Source organism: Crocodylus siamensis, chromosome 6, assembly GCF_052110815.1.
Source record: "Crocodylus siamensis isolate JL-2025a chromosome 6, ASM5211081v1, whole genome shotgun sequence".
In the NCBI taxonomy this organism is placed as follows: Eukaryota; Metazoa; Chordata; order Crocodylia; family Crocodylidae; genus Crocodylus; species Crocodylus siamensis.
Genome location: NC_143400.1, coordinates 98,418,306 through 98,440,372, shown reverse-complemented (window position 1 = coordinate 98,440,372; position 22,067 = coordinate 98,418,306). Strand labels below are relative to the sequence as shown.

The 22,067-nt window shown below is 47.1% G+C and overlaps 1 protein-coding gene across 3 annotated transcripts in view; it reads left to right on the top strand.

The window, feature by feature from the left end:
- Window positions 1-22,067, top strand: part of LOC149863299 (D-beta-hydroxybutyrate dehydrogenase, mitochondrial-like) — a 29,488-nt gene that overhangs the window by 1,946 nt on the left and 5,475 nt on the right. For 2 of the 3 annotated variants that reach the window (XM_090053606.1, XM_090053608.1), the window contains exons 2-3: window positions 5,321-5,431; window positions 18,282-18,417. In XM_090053606.1, coding sequence (XP_089909732.1) covers window positions 5,321-5,431; window positions 18,282-18,417 — 247 coding nt within the window. The remainder of the gene's footprint in view (window positions 1-5,320; window positions 5,432-18,281; window positions 18,418-22,067) is intronic. The other variant, XM_090053609.1, reaches the window with a different exon arrangement.

Sequence of the window (22,067 nt, the reverse complement as noted above, 5' to 3'; positions counted from 1 at the left end):
TACAACACCAGAAAATGTAAATAGTGCAAAGCAGCCTAAAGCATCCAGCATGGCAAGATGACAAGCACGGACGTGCCTTCAGAACGTCCCCAAGATAAATCTGTGCCAAAGGAGAGCACGTCTGCCCGCAAGAAGAGGGTGCAGAAGCAAAGCCAGAACAGAACAGAAAAGCCAAGCCCATCAACGTGGCACTTCCTGAGCAGAGCAGGGCAGCCCAGAATTGGAATAAACAAATGAAGCTGATGGCCACTGTACAACTGGGGGATTGGGAGGATCCAAGAAAGAAAGAAAATACGTATCTTGTATCTCAAGAGGGCTATTGCAGAACTAGATGGGAGTTCAGAGCACTTCTTGTAAGGTTTGCAAAGGGTCTCGCAGGGGGTGACTACAGGTCTAGAGTCTATAGCATCATAGAAATTAAGGGCTGGAAGGGACCTCAAAGGTCATCAGTGCAGATGTTGAACTTGCTTCCACGGTGCTCTCGGGGAGGGATGCCCTGCCCACCTCCAGTCACACACCCCAACAGTGAAGCGACTCCTGAGACATCACCCTATGGTTACTCTTGAGACCTCTGTGCATGAAACCAGCTACAAGGGGGAGAGTTGTGGAGGCCAAAGCCTTCACGCTTAGAAGGGAGCAGAACACTGACCTGCACATTGAGAGCACCCACACTTATCATTGTGGGTGATAGAAGTTGTGAAGAGGATGTCAGACCTCATTTCTTGGAGCCCAGGAGATGAGCAGGAACCTGAACATGGAGCAGAGCATCTTGCATCTGCTCTGCTGGGGTTCTTACCCTGTCCTCTGATGCAGCCAAGCAGGATGCTGATTAGCTGGACCGAAGCACCAGTTCAAGCTGGTGATTTCTCTGTGAAGACCAGTAGGCTTTGTGTTATTTCAGCAAGTTACATCCTTGCTGCTTGCAAAGATTATGAAAGAGTCATAAATGGGCTTGACCTGTGCTGCCAGGAGTTCCTAGCTCTGGCTTTCTGCTGCATGTACATGCAGGCCCATGCACTGCTGTACAGTGTCCAGACACCCCTCCCCTTGCTGTTGTTGTGTAGGCCCTCCCAGATCTGATCTGCCTTGCACAGAAAGCAGGCCTGCTTCTACACAGAGACTTCACAGACTAGCAGCACATCTTCACTAAGCAATTCACAACATCAAGGCGTTAGGAAAACCCATAGGTCAGAGGCGGGCTGGGCTGTTCAGCAGAGCAGTGTTACCAAGGACTGGATGCTTTTCTCAGTAGCCATAAACTGAATGCTTTTATACGATTATGAAATCACTTCATCTCTTTGGTACACTTGGAGCAATCCCTTCCTGGGGTCCCAAAGCTTAAGAGCGTGGTAAGGCAGTGTAGAAATAAGGGTTTGGTGTTGGAACAGGCAAAGTTCAGTATCATAACTGCTTGTTTTGAACTGAAAATGCATCTCCACTCTGAGATAACGAGATAGTCAAGGATGGGTTCAAAGGGGAAGGACCCTGAAAAACAAGGGAGAGAGGGAACAACAGCGAGTCTAGACAAGTCTGGGTAGGTTTCCAAATTGCTTGGCTTCACTGAACTTTGCTTCTGTTGCAGTAAGAGAGTCTAGTTTTGACTGTGTGTTCTGTGAAAATCACAACTTATTTTAAAGCTAATCAGACCCTGTTTTTAAGAAAGGTCATTTATGGTTTCTCTCTGTGACCTCTCTGAGATCTGCCAGGACTACAGCACATCTTCCCAAGCACTTAGTCTGCATCACTGAGGCATGTGAACACCTCCAAGCCAGTAGTGCATTTCTTATGCTCACAAGAGGCCTGTGAGCTAGGGAGAGCTCTTACCTCCATTCTACCCAGAAGGAGCTGAGGAGCAGAGCAGTGAAAAGACTCACTCATGGTCCCATGATGAGCTGGGGGCAGAGCCAGGTATCAAACGTCAGGTATCCTCCCCTCCCCATGGCTTTCCCAAATAATACAAGCAATTCTTCAAGCCACAAGCCTATTGGTGCATGGGCAATGGTCCCCTAGCTCTTCTCACCTGAAAGCAGAGACCCTGATGTGCAGTTTGTCCAAAGCTGAGGAGAACAACATGCCGTAGCAGGCATCACCCTCTCTTATTTTCCACTTCTCATTACATAAAGAACAATTTATTTTGTCATATCATGGGTCAGGGAGTGCCCCTTGCAGAAGTACAGGAGCCAAGAAGGAAGAGACCTGTTGGGCAATAGCTCTTCCATACCACATGGGTTCAGGACAGTCCCCCTCCCTTCAGCATCCAGGAATTTAAGGATGGCACCTCCACTTCCTCTGATGGTGTTGTCTCTCCTCTGCAACTCTGGCCTTGCTCTTGCTCTTGGTCTTGCTTTCCCTCTTGCTCTGGACATATGCATGCACCAGACATACTAGAGATTCCTCCAGCGGGACACCTACTAAACTGACAATGCCTGTAGGACTCAGCTCTGCAGCTACTGCCTACAAGGGAGCTGCTTGTAATCAATCGTTCATTACTAGTGAGTAGGGGTGTGGCAGATGGTATCGGCAAGCTGTTTCTGTTGCATGCAACTTCCTGCATTTCTGCCAGTCTTCACACAGATAAGAGCCATATCTGAGTGCTTTGCCTTGCTTTCTTTCTCCCCACTTCCCTTCCCCTCCATGGTGCCACGCAGCTGCCTAGCTCCAAGAGCTGCTGAATCAAACTCACATGCAGTCCAGTCATCTTCAAATAGATCTTCCCTTATTTTACTCAGCTGAGCCTGGCTCTTCTTGGATCTGCTGATAAGGGAGCTGAGTCCCGTTGACTGTGCTGATTCTTGTTCCTTTTGCACAGCTCCAAAAGGCTGTTGAGTTACTGTATCTTTGGGAACTGACCTGTTTTCAGACTAGAGAGCCCAAGGGCAGTGATGAAGATCTAAAGCGGCACCTCTTTCTGCAGAGAAGAGGATATCAAGGGTTTGGTGTCTGGTGGTGGGTAGAGATGGCCAGGATTAGCTCCATGGTCTCACTTGTACACTGGCCAGCTTCAGCCTCACATTGGTCTGAATCAGTGCAAACAAGATCAGAGTCATCCTTGTGTGTTTAATTTACATCTCCCTTTTGTCCTTCAGATGGTAGGTTGTTTGTATCTGCACTTTGCTTTGAGCCCAGTCAGAACTTCAGATCATCACTCTTGCACAAGCAACAACGTTCACTGTAGGTGGAGGATGGACATAGTCTATTTGATCACCAGTATCTACTCTGCTTGTTCTGAACCTGGACATTAGCTATGGTCTGATCCTTACTGCCACCACCTGTGTTGCCATTGTACTTCTACATCTATCAGCAAAAAGAAAAAATAGGCACATGAGCAACTGGCTGTATTTTATCTGGGACAGGTGGTGGAACAGGTCGACAGGGTGCGGGACACTTGTATTCTAGAAACTGCTTCTTGGACAGGAGACCAAGAACAGTGACTGAAAGCCCCTCTCCAGCCATAGTGGCTGTAACGTCCTTACTGCTTTCCCTAGGGCTGTATTGTCTAGCATCACTTGCTGACAGAGAGCACAGCTGTATAGTCGCAGCTTCAGTCTGCAGAGCTAGAGAGCACTGGCTAGGTGTCCCACTGGCTCAATTAGCTGTTGAAGTTTCTTGCTGCAGAACTACCCTACTTGAGAGAATGAAATGGGGGCAAAAGGGAGTTCTTCATCAAAGAAAGGGAGTATTACCTAAGGTTTAGAGCATGGGATGGCTTGTTTAGATTTCATAGACATTAGGGCTGGAAGGGACCTCGGAAGATCATCGAGTCCAGCCCCCAGGACTCGATGGTTATCCTTAGGGCTTCTGGTTACCCATAAAGAGACAATACTGCTAAGAGGGCAGGCTGAACATTTATGCAGTACTATGTGATATTTGCAGTGTTTCATAAAGACCTGGTAATACACATTCTGTATTTCTACATGCCCCATTAAATAACTCTGAAAGGATAGAGCATGGAAAATATTCCACATATAGGGGACAGATGCAGAAAAGACCACAAAAAGTCACAGGTATACAAGTAAGAGCAATTCTTCTCTATCATTTGAATGTACTTTATGCTCTTTTCCCCAGTGTCTCTGTACTGGTATAAAATTAATAATATCCCTTTGAAGTGCTGCTATGTTAGGCTGCTGGCACTTCAAAGAGAGCAGCACAAGTTCTGCCTGATGTTCCAGGTGCATGAGGCAGTATCAGTTAGCTGCAGCTGACTTGAGATGTGTCTTCCAGGGCAAATACAAAATTTTTAAACTAGTTCATGGGGAAACCTAGATATTTTGAACTTTCTAAAACTAATTTTGGCTCAGCTGTTCTAGGGATCAGCAAATCCAGCTGCTTCTACATTTTAGACTTTTGCAGCTTACATGCAATGAAAAAATAATCAACTGCAGCAATAATTAGCCATTTGTTTTCACTTTGAATACGAGTCAGACTTCACGTAGCCCTAGATGTTCTATATGTAGGCTCATTTTTGTAATTAGGTCTTCTTTGTGTTACTTCAGTTTTGCGTTTTGCTGTTTACACATACACACATCAGTCCTATGGGGAGCAATGCTCCTCAACATTTGGGCAGGAATGCTGATGCTCAGACAGGTGTGGCAGGTGGTCTGCAGTCACCCCCAAGGGAAGGGGCAAAGCAGCAATTAAAACCCAGGTTTCCCTAGGTTCTAGTTCAGTGCTCTATCCTGCTGCAGGGACCAGCCCACTGGGTGAGTTGACACCTCATTTGTCAAATGTTAGGGTAAGTCTGCGCTGTAGTGATAGCATGTCCCCTCTGTGCCATTCCTGCTCTCACACCCACAATCCAGTTTATAAAGTGTATTACCTGTTGGACTAAATGAAAGGACCTTTGCGGTCCTTTCCAGTGCTGATTCAGTGGAAGAATCCTGGCATTTCTGGACAAGGGTCTCCAAGTTCTGATCTCCCTGATACTGGCATAAACCAGTAGCAAGTCCATTGAAGTTGATGGGGTTAGCCTGATGTAAACTCAGCAGGAGACTACAGGCACACCTTCTGTGCCTTGCACGTGTGGGCGTTGTTTATACCTGTGCTCACTGGCTGCAAAATACTGCTGTTGGTGTCAGGGAGTGGAGAATTTGGGTCCTGGTAAAACTTTACACCCAGGGTGCAGGGTGCAAGGCATGGGAGAATTGAAAGTTAGGTCTTTGAAATGGCCCCGGTTTGGTCATCCCAGATCATAGCCAATATCTCTCCTAGAAATATGCAGTCTGATATCTTTGTATTTTAATGGGCTTCTGTGGCACTGCAAAAGGCCAAGGTATTACAGTAAGTATCCACTCTCCATATACCGTTGTCTTCCCCTGCACAGGTTGAAGGAAAGGCGGTGCTAATAACGGGCTGCGACAAGGGGTTTGGACATGCCTTGGCAAAGCAGCTTCATGCAAAGGGATTCACTGTTTTTGCTGGATGTTTGCAGACGGTAAGTACTATGCTAAGAAAGATCTCTTGGTGATTGAGGGGGCACGTTTTAAAGTGATAGTGATGTGTCATATCAACACAGCTAGAGATGGGAAAGCCCTAGAAGTTCCTGTCATTCAGGACTGCCCATCTGCTCTGTTACCAATAGAATTATTTTTGCCAGAGCCCCCCCCCCCGCAAGGATTGATATGGCAACTCATCTGATGTGGTATCAAGTGAACTTTAGTAGTAACCCCTAGGCAATATTACAGGTTTCCTCCCCATAATACGACCTGGCAAGTGGCTTCTTGGACGTTACAGTGCTGACCATCAGGGGTACCAGGCCTCACGTCCTCCACTGGGCATGTGAGATCTTGGTTTCTGGTTCCCAGCTGTTCAAGCAGGGACCCAGCAGCTATGTCTGTCTTCCCAGGGTCACTGCATGATATACACGTTCCTTTATTTATCCATCACTTTTATAATTTTTTCTCATCCCAAATTATCCAATCCCCTGGCACTGTGCCAAGCACGTTCTTTAATTTAATGGGGACCGTTGTGCTTTGCTCCGCTAGTGCCCAGTCACAGCACTCCTGTCTCCCAGGGCCACAGAAGGCACTCTGTTCAGTTTTGTCACTTAGTTCCAGGAAGGCCTAGACTAGGACTAAAAAGCCTGAGCGTATCCCAGTTTGCCTGCTACATGCTCCACTCTTGAAGGAAGGGTTGGGCTTGCTGACAGCACAGACACAAGGCAACTCTGCCCTTTACAAAAATCAAGGACACAAGTAGGTGCTATAAAAGATGGAGCAAGCCGCCCATCGGGGAGCACCAAGACCAGAGTAATACCCATCCCTAGCAGCAGCACTGTTTATCTAGCCACCCACAACCACCAGCTTTCTTTCTTCCTAAACCCTGGGGGCAGGGGTGAGGGGAAGGGAGGGGGAAGGATAAACTTCACCAAGTACTCTGTTTCTTCTGCTTGCTGCATCCTGTAGTGCAGACTGGGAGGTTTTTGGGGCAGACACAGTCTCATTACTGCAAGCCTGTGTGGCACCCCTGAGGCCTGTAGGCAACACTGGAACATGCACAATGGGGTGGACTGATCCCAGGATGGCATGTCACCTCTTTCTGTCTCTTCCTCAGGTGTCACCATGCTGCCACTTTTCTTTGGGATGCTGTCTCAAACTGATTTCCAGGGATCATCTCATGCTTCACTCAGATCCCATGTGAAACTCTGCTTTTCCTTTTCATACATGGATCAAGGTGCATCTTAACTGTAGTTTGGCTCCTTGCCCTGCTTCAACTGAAAGGCTGACCAGCCCCTTACTGCCCTCATGGTTAGAAAACTTCTTTCAGCTTCCAGTTTCAAGTTTCTGTCTGACAGTTGATCATGCCCATTTTTTCTCATGCCAGTGTTGTCCTTTCATTTAAATAGCTCTTTTCCCTCTCTATTATTGCTCCTCCAGTGTATTCTAGACCATTATATCTCATCTCAGCCTTTGTTTTGCTAGGTTGTACAAGCCTCGTAAGAAACTCTCTATCCCCCGATCACCCATACATGGCATTTCTGATGAGATCGTACTGGTTTCTCACCAGTGTATCAGTACTTCTGTCTCTGTGCTACAAGTCTCTCTCCTGAAGTGTATCACAGGTTGGTATTTACCTTCTCCACAGCTGCCTAACACTGGTGGTGCAGTCTCCTAGTACTTTTCATTCAGCTTTCCAATGGAGGAATCCTAGGGAATAAGAAGCTTGTGATTAGTGCCCAATGCATGACTTGCTCTCTGTGCTATTGAATTTGATCCTGTTTCTGTTACTCCTAAAGCGCATCCATTTTTTCTGTATGATACTCACATCTGCCTCTGCATTGACAATACCTGCTTGGCTGTTTGGATTTGCCAATAGCAGATAACACAATCCCTTCTTTTGTGCCAGCCATTAATGAAAGTGTTAAATAAGTTTAGTGCTATGGCCATTTCTTGAGGAGCTTAGCCACTGACCTCCCTCCAGCCTGATAACTTCTCTGTTTAAACACTGCCTGTGGCTGTTTGCTTGATAGCCAGTTGCTTATCAGTCTTACAGTTCTTCTACTAAGCTCCATTTTTAACTCTTAGCTATAACTTTCTTAACTAGTTATTATCTAGGTCAGTGGTTCTCAACTTTTTTGGATTTGAGGCTCCCCTCACTGGTCTCAAGGCACCTGTCCAGCACTCTTTTGAATGGAGTGACACCCAATTTCAAAATGACTTTATATGTAACAGTGCTTACCTCCTTGCAGAGGGACTAGGCCAGAAGGTTGGGAGATGGGTCAGGCAGGGACAAGCTTGAGCCTGCACTTGTCTGCTTAGCTAATCTATCACTTCACACCTCACTTTTGTTGAAAGCCTCTTAAGCTTTCTGATACTCTCAAGATCAGGTAAATCTCTAGCTGCCCAGATCTACCCTGTACCTGCTTGAGTCAGAAGTAAGGACAGAAAAGGTAGTGCATAAATACTGCATATGCATTACCTTTTCTGTCCTCACCTCTGACTCGAGTCTCTCTCTAAAATATTTGCTACAGGACCTGAGTTCCCACATGCCAGTCTTTTTTAGCTCTCATCAGAACTTAGGTGGAGTATTCAGCTAGTTCTTGGGCTGTTTCTGGACCATTCATGCCCTAATTCGGCCGTGCTGCGAAAAACAATAAGGAAAGCAGTGAGCCTGTATTTATACAGCTGAAGAACCTTTTGCCATTTGTTTGGATATCTCTTGCAAATGTTTAGCCTTTGGTCATTTTGATTTGATCCCATCAGAATCTGTATCCCTGCAGTTCTTGGCCTCAGAGATGTGGCTTGCTTTGCTGACGGACCCTTTTTAGCTCAATTGGGTGCCCTTTCCTACATGTCCTCCACTCTCTTTGATTGGTATACAGATCCTGATCTAGTTTTTAGCACCTTTGACTTAAAGAAATTCCAGGCCTCATCCATATTCAAATGCTTTCCCTTCTCAGTCCAGCTAACTTCACTGAATCTTTCTCTCATGTTATTAGGTTGCCCTTTTGGAATAGGCAACCTGAGTTACAGCTCTGCTTTGGTTTATCTTTCCATTTAAATATAAACTGAACTAGCTTGTGGCCATTCAAGCAAAGGATTTTAGTGTCTTAAGTAGCCAGCTCTTTGACAGTATCTTCATTACTGTTCAAACCAAGCCTGAAATAGTATCCTTGTCTTGTTTGTTCAGTGACTGTGTGGTTAATAAATATCTGAGCTCTATCACTACTAGTAGCATTTGCTCTTCACTTTATCTGTAAGAAGTTAGTGTTTCTGGTATTATTTCCTCTCTCTAACAACTTCACAGAGATCTCCAACCACATGCAGATCTGACCTTGTGTCTTGGCAGCACGTTTCCAGTACAGCTTTTTTATTTATTTTTTTAAACTATCTGGCTCCAGGGTGATTTTGACCAAAACTGACTGTGTTTAATCCATGCTCTCCCTTATTTCTCTGTATGTTACTCAGGTGATAGACTTCCATACTACCATGCCCCCTTGTCTTATATTTCCGTTGTTCTTGAACAGTGCGTGCCCTTCAGTACTTCAGTTCCCCTCAGACCTGTTGTTTTCTGTATCCCTCTTGCATCCTGCTTTGTGTTCTGCGCCAGTAATTCAAGTTCCTCCAGTTTGTTGCTCAGTCTCCTGATATTAGAGTACAAACATCACAGTTGTCAGGTACTGACCACACCTCCATTTCCTAAGTGTGTTAGGCACTGCTCTGGTCACCAGTATTAGCACACTCCCCCTGTGCTGTCCACCCATGGACAAGCCTTTATTCATGCTGTGTCCTTCTTTACCTGATTTTCCTCTTCCCGTGGAGATTGGAACAGCCTCCCCAACTCTAGTTTCTGCCTGGTGTCTGGGGAAGAGAGGTCATCAAGCATATTGGCGGTATTTGAATAAGGCAGGGACCTCTGATGCATAAGGGAGAATGTGTGTTGGGGCATCTCTATTGTAAACTTCCTTACCAGTTGCACCTGCAGTGGCATCATATAGGCAGAAATTAGTCTCTTAGGACTTGGCAGCTCTTCTTGGGAGCTAAGAAGCGAAAAATACACAGCATCCAGCACTGGTATGGCATGCTTTCTGCTCTGCCTCTGCTTCCAGACAGCCCTAGGTGGTGGCTGTAATAGAGGAGGACAGAGGAATGAAAATTACCTACTGGTTTTCCTGGACCAAGAGGAATGTGAATAAAGAGCAACCAAGAGGAATATGTAAACTCAGTTTGGATGCAAAGCTGAAAGTTCTCTTAATAAAGAAGGTAAAAATGAAATTAGCACTGTTTAGTATGCTTGAAGTACAGTAGAAGACACCATTATTTAAAGCTGAGTATGAAGTGTTGGAAGGGGTTGTTTTAATCCAGGTGTTTGGTTTGCTCCCAGGACCACTTGGTACAGAAAAATAAGTACAGAACGTGCTGGTAGGTAACTGTTCCTGGCTGCCCGATGTTAGCAAAGGTCATGTTCTCTTCCTACTGCTGAAAGGAAAAAAATGAGCTAGTCCAGAAATGTCAGCTGGCACTTTTCATAATAAGGCAGAGGCCAGAGATTCCTGCTGGAGAGTTGCCACCTTTTGGAAGTTTCCATGCAGTCTGTTAGTGCTCGTGTCATGTGCTGGTCTCACCATAGCAGCTCAGATGCTCACTTTGCAAAGCAGCAGGTGTAAGGGATGGAGTGAGGATGGGACACAATGTTTACGAGGACAGCTATTTCAGGAGACTGGCACAGCAGCTCTGGGCACAGAGGGCAGATGCCACAGGAGGCCAAATAAGTGAACTGAGTTCACCCCACAGCTAGCCTGACTCAGCTGTTCTCCAGGATTACTCTGCTCATTTTAACAAGCAAGAAATTGATTGTGTCTTGGTCACAAGTGAGATGTGTTCCAGGGTGGTAGTGGCCTGGCAGCTGTTGGCAGGGGCAGAGTCAGGTTCAGCATTTCTCAACATTTCTAGTTTGATAATTCCTTATCCAAAGTAAGAAAGTGCAGTGAACCCCGCTTACATTTTCTTCACTTTAATAGTAGGTGTAACAGAAGCTGTGCTAAGCCTACACAACTGAGCTATAGTTGTGTTTCACGAGGCCAACAAAGAAGTCTGAACCTTGGGGGCAGAGTAGAGTGGGATTTTCTTTGCTTTTCATTGAGTAGCTAGCTTTTAGATAAACACCTTGTGACCCTCAGTTGTCATTCACCAGCTGAGAACCAGTGGCCTGGTGCTTAGATCAGAGGGCTTGAAATCAAGAAACCTTGGGCAAACATGCAGGGATTGCGCTGACATGCATCATGACCGAGCAAACTGCACTACTTCTCTATGGTTCAGTATTCCTCTGAGTGGACGATGCTTCAGAAACAGCCAGAGCAAAGGGTCGGGAGGTACAGGAGGTTTTAATTATCCACATACCTACCTGTTGGTAGCAAGAAGATGCAACCCAGGCAGTTCACTGATGTAGGATGTGCTAGGAAATCTTTGTTTCCATAGGTAGAGGAAACGAAGAGCAGCTAAAAGAGGAGAAACTGAAAGGTAAATTCAGGGACAGTGATCCTACGACTCAGCTCACTAGTCTAAGGAAAGGAAGGTACAAGCATAGCTGAATAAGGAAGGGCGGACTTCAAAAAAAGAGTAGACTTCAGCAGACTTGGGGAAGTGGTAGGTAAGGTCTCTTAGGAAGAGAAACTAAGGAGTTTATCTAAGGAGTACAGGACAGTCTCCTTCAGCAACTGCCAGCTGTCTTAAATGCAAAACAGCACACTATCCCAATGAAAAGGAAAGACTAAAATCATAGAAAGAGGCTATTATGGTTGCATCAAGAGCTCTTTAATGGTCTGGAAAGAAAAAAGGCCAGAACAAGGAGAGAAGATGAAACAGATGCATTCAAGTCAGGAAGACCTGGCAAGATTCACCCTAAAGTATTTATCTAATTAGCTGAAGTAGTTTCTGAACCAGCAGTGTTAAAAAAAAAAAAAGTGGGGAGAAGGAGACAAGGGCATTCTAAACTAGTCAGCCTAACCAATTACCATAATGAGGGGAGAGCACATGAAAACCATCAATTTGTAGCTACTTAGCAGATAAGGTGGTTAAAAACACTGATGGGTTTGTCAAGAACAGATGCTATAAAATCAAAATCTCATTTCTTTCTTTGGTAGGATAATTGGCCCAGTGAATAAGGAGGAAGTGGTAGATGAGATGTATCCTAATTTTAGAAAGAGTTTGACACTATCTTGCATGACAGTCTTGTAAGCAAGCTCTGGAAGTAGGGTCTAGATCTCATTGCCATGAAATGGGTATAAATCTAGTCTTGCAACTGGGGTCACCCACCTGAATTCCCTGGGCCTGGGCTTGTTCATAATTTACACTGATGACTTGGAAGATGAAAGAGAATAGGCTTATAAACTCTGCAGGTTACACCAAGATAGGAGGGTAATAAAATAGCCAGGAGGACAGGAAGCATTTAGGAGACAGGACCACAATTCACAATAATAGATTGGAGAGATGGTCCAAAAAAGAAGCAACAAGATAAAACCCGTTAAAGACGAGTTCTATACTTAGGAAGCAGAAATCATATGGAAAAATATAATATGGGGAATAACTGGCTAAGGAGAACAACAACAAAAGAATCTGATCATTTGTAGCAGACTACAAACTAAGAGTGCCAACCATGAGACACTGGCATATCTAACGAAAGCTGCATTTAAAACATGGGAGGTAATTATTCTGCCCTTCTCAGCCCTGTGAACACCTCAGCTGGACTGTCAGGTCCTATTCTGGATGTCTCACTTTAAGAACCACACAGACAAAAATGGAAAAAGCGCGGAGGAAAGTAACAAGAAAAGCAGGTTTTGAAACCTGATCCACAATGGAAGTGTGATGAAACTGGGTTTGTTAAATCTTTAGAAACAATATATGGAGACGGTGGGATGTGAATGAGAATCTGCCAATGTAGAAGTTGTCATAAAGGGAAAAATGGTCAGTTGTTTTCCATAGCTACTAAGGGAAGGACAGGGAGAAAGCTGAGCTTCCAACCAGGAAAATCTGTTTTGCAAAAACTGTCTAACTGTCAGGGAGTGAAACACAGGTACAGGTTACAGGTTTGTCATAAACTCCCCTTCACGAGGTTTTGAGCATAGTAGACAAACATCTGCCAGGGGTGACATGGTTATAGTTTATCCCACCTCGGTGCAGGGCTTCGGATTAGACAGTCTTTTGGGGTCCCTCCCGCCCCTAGATGTCTGATTTTAATGTGTGTGAATTGGGATACAGCACAGCTCTAATGCTATGGGCTATCTGTGTAAGGATCTTTGGTAACTGAAGTCAAACTAAGGGGCTAACTGAACTAAGTAATGGCTGATGATCTGACTCTAATATGAATGGAAAAATCTTGGGCAAGACATTAGGCTGGAGGCGTGTAGGCATGTAGGGCCAGATCCAGCAAAAAGCATGTAGGCACCTAGAAGTCAGGTACTGCCACACCTAACTCTGAGGCATCTCCCACTTTGGCAATGTCCAGACCCAAGAGCTCCTTCTACAGTGTGGGGAGAGCTGGCTTCTAGGGATGCGGTCCGAAGCATCCAGCACGCTCAGCACAGAGCCTCTAACAAATGCCAAACACTAAACGGGGAGGAAGGTGAGAAAGAGATGTCAAATTTCTCCTTTCTCTGTGGCAGAGGTGCCACAGGGATGCCAGGCACTGACTGTGCACAGGGGAACCTACCTGTGCTTATGACTTTTCTGTTGAGGAACTAGACCGATCTCATTAAACACAGACGCACGCGCACAGATGGAGATGGTGCTGCCACTTCCATTATGTAGCGCACTCCCCCAGGCAGCAGGAGACCCCAGCCCGAGTGGGGCCTCCAACTCACATCTTCCATGAGCAGGCCCAAAACACCAAGCTATGTCCCCCTGTTACACCTGAGCACAGACTGTGGGTGAGGACTCTCCAGCTCTCCCATTTGCTGTGCACTGGTGTGGCTTTAAGAAATCAAAGGTTAATTGGGACAGAGAGTATGTAAGAGCAGGTATGACTTGGTAGCCCAGCAGCTGGGGAGGAGGTGGTGGGAAATCCTGGGCTCTGGTCCAGCATTTCTTCTGCATGTTTCCCAATAACTGTATAATGAAAAAAACAGAAAAGCAAATAGGCCATGGGGTTGGAACCAGCCCCCAGGACTCCCCAGGCAAGGGCCCAAACCACTCAAGTACAGAGTGAGGCTCTCTGCGCTCTGTCTTTGGCCCAATGCATTTTGAATTTGTGGCTGTGCAGTAGCATGGCTTCAACTTGAGCATTGCCAGAGTTACCAGCCGCAGTCGATGAGAGGTGTAGCATGGCAGCTGTAGGCTTTAACCTGTCAGGCAGAGGAGGGAAGTGGACCTGCGTCTCCTACTTCTGAAGCCTAGTGATTACAGCACTTGCTGCTCTAAAATGGGGGGGGGGGGAAGGGGGGTGCAAGGAGTGGCTTCTCCCCTTCCAAAGAAAATGGCAGCTGCATTTGAAGGGCCTGATCCTGTTGGGGTGCTAGGCCTGTTCTGAGTGCATCGTCCAGTTCAAGACGCTCGGGGAGAGAGGAAATGCCCATCTGTTCTGGGCATGTACCAGCAGCTCCAGCTGCCTGGGAAGCTATGCAGTTGAGTCCTGCGGTATTGATGGGGGATGCAGGAGCAGCTGAGGAGGGTTCTTGGGTTCCTGTCTTGGAAGTTAGGAGCCTTGATTCCTCCAAGTCCTTCTTATTTTCTGTGGTGGAAGAGATAACAGATGGGTTTTGGAGACAGCTGCACCTCTGCTTTGAGAGCAGGAGGTATGGCTCAGAAGGGGGAGTAAGGGGGTAAAGAGCCTCCGCTGCATGCTAGGGAATACAGACGAGGAGGGAGTGCAGTTTTCTTTTATGCAGGTATTGACTGGGACTGGGATGGGTTTGGGTGGCATGGGATGGGATGGGATGGGAGGGAAATGCTTTCCTTGGGCATAGGCAGGGGAGTGGGAGAGGCGTATTGACTGCCTTCAAATGTTTTTCTTCTCCAAGTATGGCGTGCTGGTTGTTCTTATGTTAATGTTTTATTCTGTTTCTGTTGTTCTTTGCCCCTCATATTGTTAGCCACTCTGGCCTTTTTGAGACAGGTAGCATATAAACCTAGCAAATAAAGAAATGGCTGCAAAGGGAGTCTGAGCAGCTAGGGCAGAGAGGGGCTGTGAGGGCAGGATTATCCCATCCCAGATGGGAAGCAACTAGGCAAGCAGGCAGGGACAAGTGAATTGTAGTGAAAGGAGTCCCTGGAGTGCAGCTATGCTGCAGGTTCAGGCTGGGCAGATGCACTGAGGCAGCCTAGCACTAATGGACGTGAGGAGCATGTGTGAATTCTTTGGGGTGGGGGGCTGGAGAAGTGACCCAAAGGGTCGAGAAGTGTAGCAGTAAGTAAAACATGAATAAAACACAAGGTGAATTCGAAGGAGAGAAGGTAATCCACAAGCCGGTGGTGTGGATTTTGCCTGGATCCCTGCACAGAGCCTGGTCCCTGCTCATAAAGCAGTGTGGCCGCACAGATTAGGTGCTGTGACAGGTCCTGATGCAGCAAGAGACTGTTGATAAGAGCCTCAAATCTACAGGACACTTCCTCTGGTGCACAAAACAAGGCAGATGTACCCTGATAACATCGGGTCAGCCTTACTACGCCTGTGCACAAAACAAGGAGGGAAGCGTGCAGTGTACATTCCACTGGAAACCTTTCAGTGACCTGCCCCTCAAACCCGAGCAGATGTGGTGGTGCAAACTGAGTAGCAATGAGGGGCAAAGGAACTAAAGAGCTGACAAAAGCCCATTGGGGCACGAAGCGGAGAGCAGACCCCTGGGAGTGCAGGGTTGCGGTGAGACACCCCAGCTTCCCTGCAGACCATGGCAAGCCCTTGCCTCACTAGTATTCACATCAATGAAAGAGCGAAGGAGAAGGGGCCATTGTCCCGCCCTACCCTCCTGCACTGTCCAGATATGAACAGGATACAGGAAATGTCCCTGGACCTTGTGTGTAGTAGAAAGTTTCACACCTTCACTGTAGGGCTCCAGGTCTGTGAGCCACTCCGTTTCAACTTGTGGTTGAGGCCAGCTTGTGCCGTGCTACGCTGGAGTAGCTGTGACAGTGACAACCATGGAAGCATCCCAGTTTGCACTGGGAGGACTGCGATGGGAACACAAGCCGTCTGCCTTCGTCGCGGTACATCAGCTGCGGTGCACAGGGCACCACGTGTGCATGCCTGACATACGTTTACCAGAACGACCGCTCTGCTCCCGACTCAGCCAAGGACAAAGGACACGCAGGGGCCAGAGGAAATGCATCAAGGACACCCTCAAGGTGAACATAAAGAAGTGGGGCACTGACACCACAAATTGGGAAAAACCAGCCCAGGACAGGGCTACATGGTGACATCTTGTGAGAGAAGACACATCTTACTTTGAGGAAAACAGTCTCTCCCTGGAGGCAGAAAAATGACAGAAACAGAAGGAAAGGAAACAAGACCGAGAAATCTGCAGTTCAGTCCTCCCTTTAGCCACCACTTGTGGCATCTGCCGGAGAGTCTGCGGCTCTAGGATCGCCCGCCTTAGCCATCCACGGACTCATCTACAACCCTTTACTTGACCCATGGGAGTAATCACCCTCGACCATGAGGGATTGCCGCCCCCAACGACTTTTGCTCAGCTGAGAATTGCATCAGAGGAAGGAATTTTTAAGAGGTCCCTGTTTGAAACCACCAGTCATTTTGACATGAGGAATTATGCAATATTAATGTCAGCCTTCCTGCAAAAGTTGAGCAGATACATGTGGGCTGAGACGTGATCTGCCCAGCCACTGTGACTGATATGGGATTATGCTTGTTCTGGTTCCACTACTTGGAAGCTGGTTTTCAGTGCAGAAGAAACAATGGCAACCAGGAGCGATGACTCATCTCTGCTCCAAACACAGGATCATCTTTCCCAAGAGAGCAGATGGCTTAGTGAGCTGTGTTCCAGCTGTGTCCTGGCTGGTGCATGCTGAATTGAGTGCAATACTGTTGGTTGCATCAGTGATTTCTCCTGCTCCCCCGAAGGCCAGGTACCACATTCTGTCTCTTGAGTGTGGGGTTCTTCAGGTACAGCTTGGAAGCTGACCTCAAATTTTGGTTAAAAACACCCCCCAAACCACCCGCTTACAAAACAGCCATGAACACCCAAAACTGAAAGCTTAAGGCACCAGGAATCCTATTTCAAAATTTTCATCCAGCAGTGGATTTTCCCCTCATTCTTTACTTCAGAATTTGAAACCTAAATATAACAGCTCTGACATAGGCTGCAATTCCCTGAAAGTGGGGAGGAGAGGGCCCGGGGGATCATGGAGAAGAGTAGAGCCAGTCTCATAATGAGGGGTGGGCGAGTGGTGCACTGGCTCTGGGCTCTGATGTAAGGGGCACCCGAATGGCAGCCCCTGGTAAGAGTCTGTCCTGAGGCAGCACCAGCCCTGTGCCACCGCAGAGGCATCAGTTGGATGTGGGGACGTTGCAGCAGCTGGGGCCTGGCACAGCATGGCCAGGACAGGCAGGACTGACGCATGCTGCACGCCTCCCTCCAGTGGTTTTGCCCAGGGTGTAAAACTTGCTCGGTATTCCTGAGTGGGGCTATCTGCTCTCCTCATTCAAGAGGGAGTATGGCTTTAGCTTTATATTTCATAGAATCAGGCAGTGAGGGCTGGAAGGGAGCTCAGGAGGTCGCATCTAGTCCAACCCCCTGCTCCAAGCAGGACCAGTCCCAGCTACATCGTCCCAGCCAGGGCTCAGTCAAGCTGGGCCTTAAAAACCTTACTGTCCTGTCCTATTTCTTACTATCCTTCCATGTGAGCCGGGTGTCTGCAAGCTGTTCCCCCTACCCACCACTGTATCTCCAGTATCCCCATTCCTCTAAGTGCAGATGGCTGTTATCGTATGCAGTCATTTGACAGTTTTACATTGCTGCCCTCAGGTAGCATTGGACCAGTGGTCCTCAGCCTCCAGCCCATGGGCTGAATTTGGCCCATGGGGCCGTGTCATCCAGCAGTTAATGTTGCTGCTGCTCCCCTGCTGCCAAATTTCTGGACCAGTGGGGAGCCCCATGGACTGAATGACATGGCCCCATGTACTGGATCAGTCCAGCGCATGGGGTTGCTCTGTGGCTGGATCACACCCAGGGACACACCTTGTTCACCAACCCCATGCTAGATCAGGCCTGTGGACCAACCCCGCCCGCGGGATCTGCCCTGAAGACCAACCCCATGCCACTCATCCTGGCCTCAGGACCAAGAGGTTGAGCATCACTAGACTGTTTGCTCACAGAAGCAGCCAATCAGAACTTGCCTTGTGGCACAGTCGTCTTCATTGCTTTTGAAAAAGATACAAGGATATTCTAAGTATAATTGCTAGGAAGATTCAGAATGACACTGTAAGGTGTACTGTGGGAATAATTAACTATTTACTAATTATTCCAGACCATCTGGCTCTGACCCTCTTGAACACACATCCAGACAGTACAGGTACCAGAGCAATTGAGGATCACCATGTATGCAAGCAATGATAATGCTAGCACTCATACTGCTCTTTACACCTTCCAAAAGTAGGGCAAACAAATGATAGACCCCTCAGTCCCTCTCAGAGGTGGCTAGTGTCATGACATCGTGACTAAGCCAAAGAGATGGTGGTTAAAATTCCCAAAGGCTGAATTCCTGTTATGCTTTTGCCAGTGCCCATCTGTACCAGGGGCCCTCCTGGCACACACATTTCCAAGTGCACCTCCTTTACCTGAGGCTGGCTCACCCCAGTCCTATCTGAGCAGGGCTGTCTTCCCTTTGTCTGCTGGGCAGGGTGAGAACGGCGCCAGAGAGCTGGAAAGCATGCAGTCGGATCGCATGAAGGTGCTGCAGCTGAATGTGGGCAGTGACCAGGAGGTGGCTCAAGCCGTTGAGTTTGTGAAGAAGAAACTGAAGGAGCCTGAGAAAGGTAATGAGGAGAGGGCTACAGATGGGGGACCTCTGTGCTTTAGGCTACTTCGGTTTTTAACTCACTACCAAAATTCTTTACTAAGGAGGAGTGAAGAGCAGTGCTGTACAGGAGGCGGTCTCAACTTTGCATCTCCTACAGCACAACTCAAAGCCAAAAATAGGAAATACATTTCATGCAACACACAGAAGGCCTTTGCTCTGCCCCTGTCCGGTGCCAGCCTTCAGAGACATGGTGCTTGCACTTTAACGCTACGTAGTAGTTAAGTGCCACTAAGCACCAAAGGCCTCGCTCCTTGGATATGTTGTATGGCAGCTCTGGGGTCTGGACAATGGAGAATACCTGCCTGCAGTGTGAGGTGCCTGGCCAGACAGGATGAGTCCAGGGGTGGATCCAGTGGGGTGTAGTGGTGCAGCTGCACACCCCTTTGATTCCTGCTCCATCCAGACTTTAAAACCAACTCCCTGGGAGGGAGAGAGGCATTTCTATTCTCTCAGAAGTGCTGAGACAGTCAGTGGACTTCATTGCTCACTATAATTACACAATTCCTTCTAAGCTCTTCATTCCACAGGTGTTAGTGACCCTCTCTCCTTTTTAATGGTCTTGATAGTCTACCAATCAAGCTAACCTTTCTTCTGCAATTCTGTTGTCTGTGAACTGCTCCTGGTAATGGAGCTCCTATTTCACAGTCCTTCAGATTGTTTTTAACTCTAGCCAAAAACTGTAGCTCAGGTGTAGAAATAACTTTCTGTGAAGCATTGCATTCACTGTCATGATGCTCAAGAAGGCTAGATGTTGTTTTATGAACCTGAAAAAGAGGTGTCCATTTAATTCTAATGACTGCAGGACTAATGAAACTACATTTTCTGGTCATTTTTCTTAGTTTGTTGTGTTTTTTATGCATAATATATGACATAGCACATGAATGCACATGCCAATGCATGTATATTTGTTTTTGCTTTCATCATAAACTAAGTAGTGTAGTCCTAGGCCACTGGCTTATTAGTAAAGCTTCTAGTTTCTTTTAAACTTGATAAACCTGTGTGTTGTGCTATATATGATGATGTATCACACCATCTGCACTCCCCTTCTCAAAATCCTATATCTGCCCTTAGTCCTAGACTAAGGACTTCACTAGAAGCAGCACCCATGCACTGATGCTGCCTCTGGTACTGCAAGAGAGGGAGTGAGTGTGAAAGTCTGGAGGAACAAGCCCCTCACTTCTCTCTTCCACATAGCTCCATGACAGAGACATTTAGCTGGAGCCTCTCTGGCATCTTGCAAGCAGCTAATTGTGCTCAGGCATGGGGAGTCTGATCCCACCTAATTCATGTTTTAGTAAGAGCCCTCAGTTGCAAGCATATATAATGGTATGTGGCTGACTAGCAACAAAATCTGATTAGGGATTAACTCGTTTTTCATGTTCTTCAGCCTGCTAAACGTATTATACAAAGGCTGGTTACTGGGAGACCTGGGAACCAGGTACACCTCAGCCAGAGTTCGCTGTGGTCTGGGGTAGGTCAATCATTGTCAAATGCACTCAGTGCAACTCTCAGCACAATTCACTCTCTTCGGTGAAGATTAATTCAAGATTACCTGATTTGATCTGTTTCATTTCCCACTATTACTTATTACTTATTACCTGGCTATGGTGGTAGGCCCTTAGGATCCTACCTCTTTGTGTTTCAGCACCTCTTTGTGCTGGATGTTTCACAAACACACATTTAAACACTATCTTGGCCCCACAGAATAGTCTGGTTTAGGATAGCAATTAACAGGTGTCTGTGTAATTCAAGGACCAGGTGTGGAAACAGCCTGGGTGGCAGAAATAGAGACATGGGATGGTCTGGATGTACAGGTTTCAGTTTTGGTGGGTGCGGGGGGGTGTTATATAAATACTGGACTAAATGGGCACATGGTTTCAGTGGCTGAGCCAGCAGGCTGTCTGCCAAGCCATTGTCCTCATGTAGCTTCTGGGGCCCTCACAGCAAAGCTGGAATTTCAAAGGCCGTTGACATGAAGGAAGACAGAGCAGTGGCCACGTGAACGGGACGAGGGAGAGCTGTCCCAGCAAAGAAGTACCTTCCACACTGCGTCAGGAGGTCAGTCGGCAGGAGCCTGCCACGGCTGACCTGTGATGAAACAACACACCCAGGTCTGAGCCATCGAGGTAATGAAGCTGTGTAGAAGGCAATGCAGCCATAGGAAGGATGAGAAGAGGTGTTTCCAGCAGGGCTAGGAAGAGTTGTACCCCGGCGGTTGTATGAGGCACTAGTGAGGCCTTATCTGCATTACTGTAAACCGTGCTGGGCACTCGGGTTTTAAAATGGATTTAAATACGAGCAGCCAGGAGCTAGTAGTACAATACAAGTATGAGCAGACAGAATAGCCCTAAACCCTACAGTGCTGCATCCTTGTCTTCCTTATTTGTTCAGAAAATTTTGAATTGGAAAATTTTCCAATGCCCTAAATACAGCGTGATCTGATTTAGCATGTTTATTAGACTTACATTTAGTGAACAAAACTAAAAAAGTGCCCCCATGTAAATTTGATGTCCTAATAGCCACAGGTATTTGAACTGAAATATTTGATTAGGAATAAAATTAAATACAGCACACTTAATGCAGTTTAAATGTTATATTCAAACAAATTCAAAGCTTTATGTGGAAAGAAATTATTTTTATTGGAATACTTGTAAAAATGTAAAGACAATATGATAGCATGTACTTCCTTTATATTGTTCATTTAAATTTAAGAAAAAAACCAAGGGCACTGAAAGCTGTTGCCACACTGGTTGTAGCACACCCAAGGATCGGGATCTGCGGGTGATCCGCCATGCTTTGGTTTGGATTTGACATGCGCAGCCAGTTCGGTGAATTCATAACTCGTGTTTTGGTTTGGGCTCTAATGTGCGTGTATTCACCCTCCTGTTTACAACACAGAAGTGCGCTCTCGCACGCTTCCTGGGGAGAATCACCTGAAAAACATTTATTCCAACTTTGAAGCTGCCACGCTTGCCTCATGTTGTATTGGCATCCATTCATTGTTACTAATGAATTTTATGAAACAATGACTCTTTAGAAATGCAAAATTTCATACAGAAACATAAAGCACTGGGAAATGTCCAGCCCCACATCTCTGCTTCCGGTCCAAGGGTCCCATCCAGGAAAGAGGGTGTGAGCCCCTCCAGGCAGCACCCGCCATGGTGCCCACTTGCCTCTGTCATTTCTGGTGTTGCCCCCAGCTGCGCCCCCCTGCAGCCCTGGGTATCCCCGCCACCTTGCGGGAGTCCTGTGGCCCCTCGCAGCCCACCCTGGTGCTGGCACTGGCGCTGCCGCCATCTTGTCTTGCCAAGCCCTGAGGAAGTGCTTGGCAGCCATCTTTAGTAAGGGCAGCCTAGCCTCGTGCAGACAGCTGTGGCCAGAGGCGACGAGTTTTATTTTTTTGGGGGAGGGGCATTAAGATGACCACCATGTGGAAAGCTTTACACGTTTGAGGTGACGGCCCTCTTCTCGAGCAGGGCTGGGCCCTCAGGCCCCCACGTACTCAGTACCTGTGCGTGGGGAGATGGTGGCCATCTTGTTGGCTTCAGCCCCATGGACAGCAAGGGGAGATGGCCGTTTTGAGTGAGGGAAGATTGGAGGGTGGAT